Source organism: the organism of the source record quoted next, unplaced genomic scaffold (assembly GCF_019419815.1).
Source record: "Pyrus x bretschneideri cultivar Hongxiangsu unplaced genomic scaffold, Pyrus_bretschneideri_v1 Contig10, whole genome shotgun sequence".
Taxonomy (NCBI): domain Eukaryota; kingdom Viridiplantae; phylum Streptophyta; class Magnoliopsida; order Rosales; family Rosaceae; genus Pyrus; species Pyrus x bretschneideri.
Genome location: NW_025999391.1, coordinates 2,049,469 through 2,064,199, shown reverse-complemented (window position 1 = coordinate 2,064,199; position 14,731 = coordinate 2,049,469). Strand labels below are relative to the sequence as shown.

General features: G+C 38.3%; 1 protein-coding gene and 1 long non-coding RNA gene across 2 annotated transcripts; both read right to left on the bottom strand.

The window, feature by feature from the left end:
• Positions 1 to 4,587: 4,587 nt before the first annotated feature.
• LOC125480713 (acetylserotonin O-methyltransferase-like) lies at positions 4,588 to 6,001 on the bottom strand. Its single transcript, XM_048591749.1, has one exon. The coding sequence runs from the start codon at positions 5,235 to 5,237 to the stop codon at positions 4,665 to 4,667; it is 573 nt and encodes a 190-aa protein (XP_048447706.1). The 5' UTR covers positions 5,238 to 6,001; the 3' UTR covers positions 4,588 to 4,664.
• A 2,591-nt stretch (positions 6,002 to 8,592) lies between these two features.
• LOC125480712 lies at positions 8,593 to 9,756 on the bottom strand. Its single transcript, XR_007260991.1, has 2 exons — positions 9,096 to 9,756; positions 8,593 to 9,019 (listed from the first exon to the last, which is right to left on the bottom strand). It is a non-coding gene; the product is annotated as an uncharacterized LOC125480712 (long non-coding RNA).
• Between the last annotated feature and the right edge of the window lie 4,975 nt (positions 9,757 to 14,731).

The following is a 14,731-nucleotide window of genomic DNA, read 5'->3' as shown; positions in this document are numbered from 1 at the left end:
AAACTTGGTTTCATCACTGGCGATATCCAAGAACCTTCTTCCTCCGACGACCCTGATGCTCACGCAGCTTGGCGTCGTTGCAATGACATGATTCTCTCTTGGCATCTGCATTCCTTGGAACCTGACCTTCAAGAATCTGTGCTTTTTTCCACCTTTGTCCAAGCTGTATGGGATGATCTTCGCGAACGCTTCTCTCAGAGTAATGCTCCACGCATCTTCCAACTCAACCGGGAACTTGCTACAATTTCTCAAGGTTCTTCTTCTATCTCCGCCTATTTTACTCGCCTGAAAGCTCTCTGGGATGAGCTTGCTTCTTATAATGATGGCTGCACGTGCTCTTGCAACGCCAAGCATGACCGTCAACAACTCATGCAATTTTTAATGGGCCTCAACGAATCCTTTGCTGCTGTTCGTGACCAGATTCTTTTAATGAATCCCCTTCCCACTGTTCGTCAGGCCTGTTCCTCGGTGTCTCAAGCTGAAAAACAACGCTCCCTGGGCGTCCTCCGCTCTGTCGATCAACCTGCTGCCATGGCTGTTCGTGGCCCGTCCCGTCCCTCCTCTGCTCGTCCTCCCCTCCACTGCACCTACTGCAATTTTGATTATCATACCCGAGACACCTGCCATAAACTTCATGGCTATCCCATTGGCCATCCCCTCCATGGCCAACCGTGGCGACCACCGCGCCGTGCCACTGCTTCCAGCTCTTCCCGCAACCATGCACCTTCCAGTCCTCCCCGGCAGCCACGGTTTTCTGCTTCCCGGCCCCATAATTTCACCTAGGCCCATCACGTGCAAGGCACCCAGGCCCCCACCTCATCTTCTACTCCAGCGACCCACCAAGTGCACGGGGCCTAGCCCACTTTGCATGACTTGCAGCTTGCCATGCCTGACCTCTCTACCGGAGCAGCACTCCTGTGTTCTAGCTCCTCTACGTGACACCACCACCCCTCCTCAGGCCAATGCCGTGCTCACTACTGATTTTGCCCAAGGTTTGTTACCTGTCACCTCTCGTCATGGTCAATGGATTCTTGACAGTGGTGCTACGGATCATATTACTTCTTCAGCTTCATGTTTGGTTAATCGTTCTCCTTCACATTTGCCACCTGTTTCTTTGCCTAGTGGTGCTTCCGCTCCCATTACTTTTACCAGCACCCTTCCTTTAAATTCATCAGTTACTTTGAAGGATGTTTTATGTGTCCCTAATTTCCGAGTGGACCTTTTATCGGTTGGTAAACTTACAGATGGATTATCGTGTTCCATAACCTTCTTTCCTTCTTGGTGTGTTTTGCAGGACTTGGTTTCGAAGGCGATGATTGGTGTGGGTAAGCGACGTGGCGATCTGTATTACCTTGTGGCCCTTACCTCTTCTCTCCCCACCCGTCAACCTCTCTGCAACATCATTACCATCCCCTCCTCCCTCTGGCATAGGCGTCTTGGTCACCCCTCCTCCACTCGTTTGCAAGCTTTAGCTTCTAGCTGTCTTAATTGTACTTTTGATTCTAGTCATATTTGTGATGTTTATCCGTTGGCAAAACAAACTCGTCAACCTTTTCTTTTGAGTTCAATTTCATCAACTTTCCCCTTTGCTTTAATTCATTGTGATATTTGGGGCCCGAATCGTCAATCTTCTCTTTCTGGTGCTCATTATTTCTTAACCATTGTGGATGATTTTTCTCGCTTTACGTGGGTCTTCCTCATGAAACATAAATCCGACACTCAACAATTAATTAAGGATTTTTTTGCTTATGTCACTACCTAATTCCGCACTACCATCTAATGCATTCGTACTGACAATGGTGGTGAATTTTTATCTCTTCGTAGTTTTTTCTCTGATCATGGGGTGCTTTTACAAACTTCTTGTGTTTATACCCCCCAACAAAATGGCGTTGTTGAAAGAAAACATCGTCATCTTCTTGAAACCGCTCGCGCCCTTCGTTTTCAATCCTATCTTCCTATCAAGTTTTGGGGGGAATGTGTTCTTACCGCTACTTATCTCATCAATCGTCTCCCTACCCGTCTTCTCCATCATAAATCCCCATTTGAGGTTCTCTTTTCGAAAACCCCATCTTATGACCACTTCCGCGTCTTTGGTTGTCTGGCATATGCCACCTCTGTCACTCCCACCACCAAATTTTCCCCTCGGGCTCATCGTTGCATTTTTCTCGGTTATCCTCATGGACAAAAGGCCTATACCCTTTACGATCTCGACAATCACCGCATTTTCACTAGTTGAGACGTCATCTTTCACGAAACTACTTTCCCTTATGCCGTTTCTCACCCTCCTATCCCATCCTCTTCGCCTACCCTACCCATCCCACCCCCTCTGGACTTTACATATAACCCACCCCTTCCTGCCCCGACGCCTCACCCTCCTCCACCTTCCTCCCCTTCCACGCCTCCCACAGATTCCCTTGCTGCCCCATTACCCGTTCCTCCCCATGCCCCTGCCTTCTCGGCATCCCCTCCTTCCATCCTATTTAAAAGACTACGTTTGCTCACAGGTGATTCTGCCATCCCACCCATCTTCGACTTCGCAACCCGGTTCTACACAAGGTACGCGATATCCACTTTGTAATTTTCTCTCTTATCACCGTTACTCTCCCAGGCATTTTTCTTACATTAACTCTGTCAGTCGGACTGTGGAGCCTTCCTCCTTTGCCAAGGCTGCCACTGACCCCAATTGTCAACGTGCTATGACTGAGGAGCTTCAAGCTTTATATGCTAATGGTACTTGGACTTTAACTTCCTTGCCCCCTGGCAAAATTCTCATTGGTTGTAAGTAGGTGTACAAACTCAAGCACAATTCTGACGGCTCTATTGACCGCTACAAAGCTCGTTTGGTTGCTAAAGGCTTCACTCAGGCTGAAGGTATTGATTATCATGACACTTTTTCTCCTACTGCTAAGATGATTACGGTGCATTGTTTTCTTGCTCTTGCTACTAGTCAGTCTTGGTCTCTTCATCAGCTTGATGTTAATAATGCTTTCTTACATAGTGACTTACATGAAGAAATCTATATGTCTCCTCCTCCTGGTCTTCGGCGACAGGGGGAGAATCTTGTGTGTCGCCTTCACAAGTCACTTTATGGTCTTAAGCAGGCTTCTCGCCAATGGTTTGCCAAATTCACTAGTGCCATCATTTCTGCCGGTTTTCAACAATCCAAAGCTGACTATTCATTGTTCACTAAAAAGTCTGGTATTTCTTTCACAGCTTTGCTCATTTATGTGGATGATATTGTGATTACAGGCAATGATACTAGTGCCATTAATTCTCTGAAGTCTTTTCTCTGTGATCATTTTCGGATAAAAGACCTTGGTGATTTAAAATATTTTTTGGGTATTGAGGTTTCTCGTTCCAAACAAGGGATTTATATTTCTCAACGCAAGTATGCATTAGAGATTCTCAAGGACTATGGTTTTTTGGGAGCACGACCCATTGCTTTTCCTATGGATGACACAAAATTATCTGATAAAGGAGAACTTCTCAAGGATCCTGAAAAGTATCGACGATTAGTAGGTCAGTTAATATATCTCACTATCACTCGGCCGGATATCACCTATTCTGTGCATGTTCTAAGCCGTTTTATGCACGAGCCAAGGATATCTCATATGGATGCTACGCTTCGTATTGTTCGTTATTTGAAGGCTACTCCAGGTCAAGGTTTATTATTTCGTTCTGACAACCAGACCAAGTTAACTGCGTTTTGTGATTCTGATTGGGCAGGTTGTCCTATCACTCACCGTTCGACTACTGGGTATTGTGTATTCTTGGGCGGTTCTTTGATTTCTTGGCGGACGAAATGACAGAAAAACGTTTCGCTCTCTTCAGCAGAGGCGGAATATAGGGTCATGGCAGGTGCTTGTTGCGAGATAGTTTGGCTTCGTTTTTTGTTGAAGGATTTGAACATTCCTTTGGATGGTCCTTCCATTTTATTTTGTGATAATCAAGCAGCGTTACATATAGCTGCCAATCCTGTTTTTCATGAACGAACTCGTCACATTGAGATGGATTGTCACTTTATACGAGATAAGATTGTAGATGGCACAATAGAGACCAAGCATGTGGGTACGGCACTACAGTTGGCAGACTTGTTTACCAAACCTCTTGGGAAAGAAAAGTTTTTGGGTATGTTACGCAAGTTGGGAGTTCTTGACATCCACTCTCCAACTTGAGGGGGAGTGTTAGACAAATAAGGAATATGGTTGGAGTCCTTGTGTAATTGTATATAATATTATTATTGGAAGAATAAGCCGTCCTACAGCCGTCAAGCCGTCCTACAGTCGTCAAGCCGTCCTACAGCCGTCCTACCTTGTCCTACCTACACACTAGCCGTCCTACAGCAGTCCTACCTTGTCCTACCTACACACTAGGACGGCTACCTTGTCCTCTACAGCCGTCCTACCTTGTCCTACCTACACACTAGGACGGCTACCTTGTCCTACCTACACATTTGTATCATGTATATATATCCTTGTAATCTTGTAGAGAAACATAATGAAAAAAAAGGCATTCTCTTCCATTTTTCCACATTCACGTATCAATAACAAATATATTTTTTAGCTTACATACCTTTTTCTACACGGACAAGTCTCGACCAACAAGCGCAACGTAGTCCCATCACCACCACCCACATCTACTGTAGTCTCAAGCCCCTTGAACACCTATAAACAGCTTTCAATCACTGCAGGCACAGCCACCCTTGCATCACAAGCCATTGCCTCGTTGATGAGTTTGCTGTGATCGGGATTGGCGGCAGCAAAGCTCCATACATCTTCTCCATGCACTGCCTCAAATGACGGATTGCTATTTCCTCGAAGTCGGGCACATAGGCCGTGCCATGGGGCCAGCAGTACCGGGCTACTCTCGAACAAAATGAGCACAGCCATGCTATTTTCTCCGGATTTTAATAGCCGTTTGGACAAAGGTGTTTGTGCATAACCTTTGGGACCTAATTCCGTTGGCTTTTCTTTGAATATTTTGAGGTGGACTAATACCCTCATGACGCGGTAAAGGTGAGAAGGATCACAACTTAGAGCAGACGAGAGCTCTAAGAGTGTCATGGGGCTGCCATGGCTTTCAATTGCATCGGCTATCCCAAGTTCAATGGCGCATTTTACCACCGCGATTTCAACAAGCCCGAACACATATTTCCACACATCCACTTTCGCATGCTCTTCTTCTTCTTCCGATGTTAACTCTCTTTTGGTATCTTCCGTTTCTCTCTGCGTGTCCATCTTGTTGTGCGAAAGCTCAAAAAAATGTGCAAGATCGTGAGTGGAAACAAACAATGACAAGAAAGAGATACGCAAACATTAATGAAACCAAGTAACAAGTACTCAAAGATTTATGCTAGTTGAAGTTTTGTAAACTGCAGGTTTAATATGAATGATTAGTAATCCACCATGATTAAAGAGGAGCATATGGATATAGTGTTTGAACACTCAACATTTAGGATGCACAAGTGAAAGATGGAAAAATATGAGATTCAACCGCAAAAGAGTGGATGTAAATAGCTAGTGTGTTTTACTTGGGATTTCTCACACACAATGGCCTTTATGGGGTGGGATACCATTTTTTTTTTCTTTCAAAAAATAGGGATTTGTGTTGGGACCTATTCAGCTATTGCACGTCGAACTTTAACAATCCAAACCATCTATTTTTTCAAGTCCCGATTCATAGATCATCCATGCAAAACTTAAATTTAGTTTGAGACAATTTGCCCATTTAATTGTTATGATGAAATTTCAATGTTTCTTAGAATATTGTGTTCCTCAATTTCTTTGAACTCAACAAAATGACTCAATTATTTCCGATTTGCCTAATATTTTGAAAGAATGATCTTACACCTTGAAAAATAGATGGTTCGCATTATTGCCGTTCGACGTTGTGTGAGCCCAAAACAATCCCCATTTAAAACAAAGGGATGTGTAGTCATTCCCTTAGAGGCTTTGTGTATATATATAACATCCAAAGGTTTCAGGCTGAATTGAATTTTTGCAAAAAGTTTTACACTCCTTTTAACCATTGGATTTTATAACATCCAAGTGTCTTGATTAAATGTGATGAGAATGTTTTTAAACATTAAATGACATGAATTATAACTAATTAAAAATAAGAAGGCTTATTATATTAACACCCCCCTACAAATTATTGAATAAACCCCACATAGTTAATACACCCCACATTTGCTTTTTCACTTATAAATTATCTTAATACACCTCACATACTTCCCCATAATACCTTCACACCCCACATTCTCAATATACACCTTATATTTTCTACATACACCCCACATTTTCTATACACCCCACATTTCTCAAATCTTATAACACTTATTTTTAATTTTCAGGAACTAAATCTAAACATTTGAACGTTTAGTTTGTCGAATGATTTCAAATTATATGAACATTTAGTTTGCTGAATGATTTCAAAATGAATGATTTGAAAAATGTTTAGATTCATTTGAACTTTTTCAATAATAATAATAATAGTAATTTTTTTTTAAACCTAATAAGATCAAAATTGTCATTGCATAGTGAGGGTAAATAAGTCATTTAATATTAAATTTTAATGTGAGGTGCATTCAACATTTTGTGGAATGTTAATATAAAAAGCCAATAAGAATGTTAAATGAATATCAAATAATTAAAATAATAAAACAATTAAAAATATCATTTAACTTAAGCTACTGGCCAAGAATGAGGTGAAGAAAAAATTTCAGCATCTTCAATAAATGTTGTTCTCATTCGATTGATACATAATTTCAAAAACATATTAAGCGATTCGCTTGATCTCTTGAATTATTTGTTAGGTAAACAAAACGAAATTCTGGATCCTAAATCTTCACTCTTGTATATTTGGGTGATAAATTAGGTTGTAGAAAAATCGCAATTCATTACGTAAAGAAACATGTGTTAAATATTGTAGATTATATATATACATTATACGCATACGCATACGCACACATTACACATTATATGTTTGTGAATTGGGGTAGCTTTGGTTCATTGCATGGAGAAAATGTGTCAAATATTGTAGATTATCTGTCACGTTCAATGGGATCTCCGCAAGATTCAACCACCCTAGATATACAATGGCAGACATCCTTTTGCCCCTTGGTTGCAAGGATTTTGTCTTATATCAAAAAGGCTGGGCAAATGTGCAAACCAAAGAAGCCGGGGTTGATAGAAAAATTCGAATTCGGAAAGCGAGCCAAAATTAAAAATAAAATAATTAAAGAGAAGCTGAAAGTGAAGATAAATTCCTTTTATAGAAATAAATTATAATTCTTTACAAAGTTAAAATTAATAAATAAATAATTAAACTTCTAGTATCACATTTGATCCGATCTTATCTCGTCTATCCTTTTGATTGTCTAGTTCATAAATATGTATAACAATAGAGTGATGAGCTTTTAACAACTCAATAAAAACATAACTTTATCACAATAAATTGACAATACTAAATTAAGTGTCACGACATCGTACAATCAAGTATCAAATCATCAGCAATAATAATGCATGAATACAATGAAAAACACCTTAACTATACTCGTTAATTCATAAACCAAACACCCATAGCTCGGACATCCCATTATGTGCTTATACCCCTTGATCCCAAGTAACAAATTATACGAACGAACCCGGTAACTCAATCATCCCAATTTCTCTTTTGTTAGACGTCTTGCCTAAACTTTTTGTTGCTATTCCCGAATTACTCTAAAAAATTATGCATTATGGACTCGCTTGAGATCTGGCACATGTTGAAATTTTAAGTGGTATTTCAAAACACAAATTCTCATCTTACACTACCTTTGTTGTTTATATTTCTTTTAATTCAAAATTACATTTGATTCTTTAATTTAATTTCCTTTTGGTATTAATTCATTTATAATCTTTGTTGACCGTACCCTTAGAAATAACTTTCCAGGTTGAATTCTTATACCACACATTCAATGCATTTGACATCAAATCTTTTATATGTTTGTTTTGATTCCAGTCTTACTTAATTGGCCCGTTTGCACATCGCATTAGAATTGGTTTTTACTTACTGTTATTTTCAAGTTAGATGAGAACAAAATCCTTCAGTTTCATGAGTCTGGTTTTAACGTATTGGTTAAAAATCATATTTGAAAGCATAACATTGCAATCATTTGATTTAATTTGTTTTCATTGCCATGACTGTACACAGATTTTTGGGGCTCAGCCTCTGGCTATATATGGGCAGTCGTGAGTCTTTTTTGGGATCATATATACAAGATCATCATCTGTATTCCCTAATCGAATCCCTTATTTTTCCAAGTGTGGCTATATCATTCAATTGTTTTGTATCAATGGAAAAATCGAGTTATTCATCCGAGTCAAGTTGGCTGGCACAAATGGCGAGTGTGAATGTACCAAAAATTATTCATCCAAGTATATCATTCAATTGTTTTCTACAGTTAGACTTTTGAACAATTCGCATGTGAAGTTGGATCTAAGGTGAGCACACAGTGCGGATGTGAACATACACAAGAAAGACTGGCCATGGCCCTGGCCCTGGGCGAGCACTAACACCAGGTGTAGCAATGTATGATGAGCAGGTAAAATATATATGAACATGCCATGACAGTATATAATTCTCAACCACGTAATAACATTTCAAAAATGAAATAAAACATGGCATGATAGCCATAAATCAACCCAAAAGCATATGTGGAAACTATAAAGTTTATATATATATACACACACACGAAAACAAATGCCCACTCACTGATACGTCAATGGATCGTAGCCTCCTAGCCTTGCTTGACCTCGTAAGTCCTCAAGATAAGTCTCACCTATGTGCGAAATAACTAAACTAATTAATTAATAAGGACATAAACGAAAAGGCTAGGAAAAACCCCCATAGTTTGCTCAAATGGAGGGTTTAAATATACAAAAACATTCTACTCGACGACGTGGACCCGTACATGTCAACCACTCGCCAGCCGGTGGCCGGACGAACTCTCACGCGCCGCCAAGTCGCGACCACGCACCTGACAGATTGACAAAGGAATATTCCATCAAATCTGACGGAATATTATGTTAAATCTAACGGCGTCAGTTAAATACCTTAATGGCATTAGAATATTCCGTTAGTCTAACAGAATATTCCTCTTTCTCCAGTGGACCTCGGTTGCCGTCAGCCGCCGCCGTCGTCTGGTTTGCCAAAAATTGGGAAAATTTCACCAATTTTTGGAAAAATTTCAAATCTTCATATCTTGCTCATTTCTCAACCATTTTCAACGCACTTTATATAGAAATGAAGCTCTTGAGGAGTAGAATAAGATTATACATTTCAAAAGTCCAAAAAGTGGATGGAAATGGACTGAAATTGGCTCAAAAGTCTCAGACCTAAACTCGACTCCTTGAAACTGGGTATTCCGACATTGGCTCCTCTCCCAACTTAGGTTAGTGGCCATGAGGAGTTGCGTAGGTGCTTCCAAAACTCTCGAAACCTTGTAACTCGGACGGGAACACGTCGGGAAAACTCCACCCGAGTCGGAGCTCTGAGTTGGACTCAAAACTCGTCCATTTCATGATCAGTTGGTACAGATGAGTTCGTCAGGATGAGGGGAGTGTGATGGTGGTAATTTTAAGTTTGATCTATGAGGGTTTGAAGGTGGTCATTGGAGTTGTAGAGAATAGAGAGTGACAATAAGGAGAGAGAGAGAGAGAGAGAGAGAAAGAGAATATGAGTGTGAGAGAGAGAGAGAGAGAGAGAGAAGAGAGAGAGAGAGAGCTTTCTGATTGGGCAGATAGAAGAGAGAATGAGTGATGTCTGATTGGCTAAGAAAAGTGAGAAGAGTAATTGATTGGTGAGGGAGATAGGGTCACGGGATAAATTTTAAAGAGAAAAACAAATGATAAGATTGTACAATTCGAAATCCGACGTAATCTAACGTACCCTATCAAAAATAGTGTTTCCAATACTGAAATATTAGTATACACGTGTACAAATCTACCTGTTGTTAATGCACTGTAACTAAGCGTAACTTTTTCGTTACAAGTCCGATCTAGGTCTAATTTGCACTCACACGATCGTAAAAATGAGTACTATTTAACTATGATAGCGAGAAAATAAATTAAAAGCCGAATAAGTACGTCCACATCAGTTTCCACTTCTGCCAAAAAGGACATAAACGTCAATTTACACACTCGGGGAGAAAATTACATAAGAAATTAGGGACGGGTCATCACAGAGGTTGTTAAGCCTCAAATAAATATCTTTTCCAGCAAGCGCCAACTCATGCTCCAATTCAAAGTGAACATGCATATCTATTTAATTAAGATATCTCTACCAAGCATGACATCTCAACATAATATGGCGTTTGCACGTATAACATTACCATAAGCTATATAATAATTACTGCTAATTCAAATTAATATATAATATATAGTACCTCAAGTTATTTAACATTCAGATTATGCCTCTGCAATGGTCCTGAAACTTTTTGGTACACTTGTTCAAATCTTTTACATCTCACCAGCTGAGTGTTAATATCATAATGGTTACATATAATTTCCATACCATAATTGGTGAGTACAAAACTGATTTTAAATTGTATCTCAAAATATTATATCAAATGCATATATGCTAGATAAATTTAAATTCAACTCAAGCCCATTGGTAGGATATCGCCACATATAAACACAGATAAACTAATCTCTTCCACATAAAGGATTCTAAAAACATTTTCCGTCCAATGTTGGTCTTCGTTAAGACTACCAACTGGATTTCATATTGGGAATGCATGTCTAATTAGGATAGCTCTAGACATCGCTTCTCAACATAACAAGGTAAGTCTCACAGTTGAAATAATACTATCATCATACATGAAAGATAAAACTCACCATACATTATCTACTAATAAAGAGTACCTCTCTTATATTTGTACGAGAAATATATGGCTCTTTAAAACTTTTGAATGTACTCCAATTAAGTGTTTCATCATATATGAATTCACAACTACCTATTGTCACCTGAAAGAAGATTTTTCCATACTAGGACTCTCCACCCCCACAATTTGAATGTATTCTGGAAGGGTGTATAGCATCAAGATCTGCAAACTTTAGCACTAACATAGTTCCACCGCTGTCATAATCGGTTAAATTGGAACCTTCTCGATTTGGAGCTGTCACAAGGGTCATCACAATTGTACTACCCCTTCTTTATAGTTACTCTGATTATAGTATTACAAAGGCTCAACCAATATCATTAGTTCCATACAGATCAAATTGACATCATGCATAAATCAACATCACAATTAAAATGCATGTAAAGAAACCTCATATTTAATTTCAAAATGGTGATAACCCCCCACAATTTCTAATCATATTGCAGTAAAAAGTGTAACCAATTTATTTTAATAAATCACAAGGTACGGTGAGAGAAACATCCACAAGTTCTGGAAAGCCTTCAAATTTTAACAAATCACACCTGATTTACTGTCATACGTATTGGACATGCTCCCACATATAGTGCAGTAATCTTTATCCCAATCTTCTCTAATTGAAAAAACAAAACCCCAATCTCTACCAATTCGAGATCTGACGCCACCTGGCATCTCAAGTATTCCCAATCTACAGGATCTTCGGCTTCGTCTCCAACTAGAAAGCACGAGATCTCACCGCTGTATGTCTTGGTGGATTTCAAAGGCGAGGCTTTGGCACAATCACCGTTGTTAGTTTGAATGGGAATCGACCTCTCGAATCTGCTTTGGAATCGATATTTTCCCTCTCTATTGCTCTATTTCTTTCTCTTGATTTGTGTTGCTGTTTGTTTAGAATTTAAGATATGTGATTAAATTTTGTTGATTTGGGTTTGTTTACCTGTTGGGTTTTAGGCGAAGGTAACACAGGAGCAGATAAATAGGAAAATCTAGGGGTGCACGTACGGAAGCGCGTTTCCACTGAAGATGGATCTTGAAAGGCAAATCCTTTCTCGGTATGTGATTCTTCTTTTTTTGACGAATTTTGACTTGTGTTTGTGAATTGTTGTAATGGTTTCCCCTTATTTTTTTTAGGATTATTATACAAAATGGTCTCTGAGATTTGCATGATCAATAAAAATGGTCCCTGACATTGAAAATCAATAAAAATTGTCCATGAAAATGTCCATGATCCATGATTTTGATCCTTCCGTTAAAAACGATTTTGGGCAATTTTCAAAGCTTTGTAACTCAATCGTTTCTTAACCAAATTCGACCCATAATATATCAAAATGAAAATAGGAAAGTTTAAAATAAGATTATACCTATTTGGAAGCCCAATAGTAGCCAGGGATGGCCGGAAAATTGCCTGAAATGTGACTGGTCCGCGGGAAAACTGTAAAACTCGCCGGAAATTGGGTAAACTTTAAACGTTCATAACTTCTTCAATACTCAACCAAATCGAGTAATTCAAAAATGAAAATCATACTTTTCAACGAGATGAAGAGAATGTTATCTTTCTTTACTGCTAACTCGTCTTGGTTTGGCCGAAAAAAAGGCTCGAAAGTGGCTAACCATTTTCGAGTTAGCCACTTTCGAGCAGTTTTCCGGCCAAACCACGGCGATTTAGCAGTAAAAAAAGATATCATTCTCTTCGTCTCATCGAGAAGTATGATTTTTATTTTTGAATCATTCGATTTGGTTGAGTATTGAAGAAGTTATGAACGTTTAAAATTTACCCAGTTTCCGGCGAGTTTTCCAGTTTTCCCGCGGACCAGTCACCTTTCAGGCTATTTTCCTGCCATATCCAGCAATCATTGGGCTTCCAAATGGTATAATATTGTTCTACACTTTCTTATCTTCATTTTGATATATTATGGGTCGAATTTGGTTAAGAATCGATTAAGTTACGAAGTTTTGAAAATTGCCCAATGATTTTTTAACGGAATGGCCAAAATCATGGATGGTGGACAGTTGCAGGGACCATTTCTATTGATTTTCAATCTCAGAGACCATTTCTATTGATCATGCAAACTCAGGGACCATTTTGTATAATAACCCTTTTTTTATGATTGAGTAGAAGTAAACATGTGTTGCTATGTTGAAAAGTTAGGTTTTTCTTCTTTTTTTTTTTGTTGTATTTGTCTATTATGCTGCCTTTTTATGTGAAACCCGGTTGCATTTTTTGTTTGGAATCGTTGGGGGATTGTTGGTTATGTATCGTAACGGTTTTTCAGTATGAGTTTTGCATTAGAGCTATGTTGGTAGTTCTGTCTGTGCAGGTCTTAATCTCTTTATACAGTTGTGCCCAGTTTGTGTCATTATTTCTCACTCATTGACGAAAAACTGATTCAATCAAGAATATGTTGATGGAAATTTGTGTTCTTATGTTCTTTCGTATCCTCTATATTGAGTCGATTATAACACCAGCTCCCTAACAATTTGAGGTTTCGTTTTATCAAATATCCAGACTGAGTATGAGTGTAAGAAAGAGCTTACGGAATCTCATTTTGTAGTCTGAGTTTCCTCTAAAGTCCTTATATTATTGGTGGATATAATTGTTTATGATGGAGCTTAAAACACCGAGTTTTTATTTAGTTTAGTTTGTACACTCCAATGCATGCTAGTTCAGGTAGTGCATAAATGTGTAAAAGTGGAGTTAAATCTGAGTCTACTATTTGTACTCTGTTCTTCGAATGCAGCTTCAAGAGGCCTGCTGGTTTAAACTTTAAACTTTTTTCTCACTGACAACTCAAATCATTGAGTTAAAATAATAATAATAATAATAATAATAATAATAATAATAATAATAATAATAATAATAATACTTGTGTTCTCCTCATGGGGAATAAACATATTCCATTCCCAACTTGTGATTCTAATTTCCACTTCTTGGTCCTTAATCATCCTTGTCGTCGAATTGTGAAGTAGTAATCTAATGAAATTAATATTTCAAGTCACAAAATTTGATACGTTCTAGCACTTTTCTCCACAGGTAGTTTTTGTATGTTTTGAGTTTTTTAATACAAATTTTCAGTGATGTTTTCTAAACCTGTGGTTTTGGTAGCTTTGCGGTTTACCCTTTTTATTTGCACAAAGAACTTGTAGACAGGGTAAGAACTTGATATTGATTTATGGGCTAATTAATGATTTAGCTTATAGCATTGGTTTGGTTCCTATTGTTTTATGTTTATAAAAACAAAATCTTTGTTTATGGTATTGGGTTGGCTAATCTTGTATCGTATATATTTGCAGTAATATATGTAGTGGCTCCATTTAGCAGGTTCATAATCTATCATGTATTTATCTTTTCTCAAAGGACCCCCCTTAATATAATTTTTCAAGAGTTCTATTCACTTTTCTTGATTGAGATCAAATGTATATTTCTACCTATACAAGTACAAGATTTTTTTCTTGATCCATATGATATGCTTATGTCCATGCAGATAGAGAGAGGCAACAATTGCTAAGGCTCAAGCATTAGGGGCAGTAGTTCGCTTTCAAGGTCATTTGTTTGGAGGTGTTCAAAGAAATGTGAAGTCTTCAAGTGACAATGTCCTTGTTTGTTGGAGGTCTCTAGATAGTTTGGTATTTCTTTGTATATCTCATCTTTGTTGTTAGCTTTAGTTTAGTGTACAACTGTAATGTTTGAATCTATGATTTTTTATTTAATTGTTATATTGTAGTAAATGTGTAATTTTGTGTATAAATATTATATAATACATTTATTAAAAAAAAAAAAATTTTTTTGGAAATTTTTTTAGAACGGGCATTAGC

What these genes read in the sequence shown, in the direction of transcription:
- LOC125480713 (XM_048591749.1), bottom strand. Translation starts at nt 5,237, where the DNA reads ATGGACACGCAGAGAGAAACGGAAGATACCAAAAGAGAGTTAACATCG.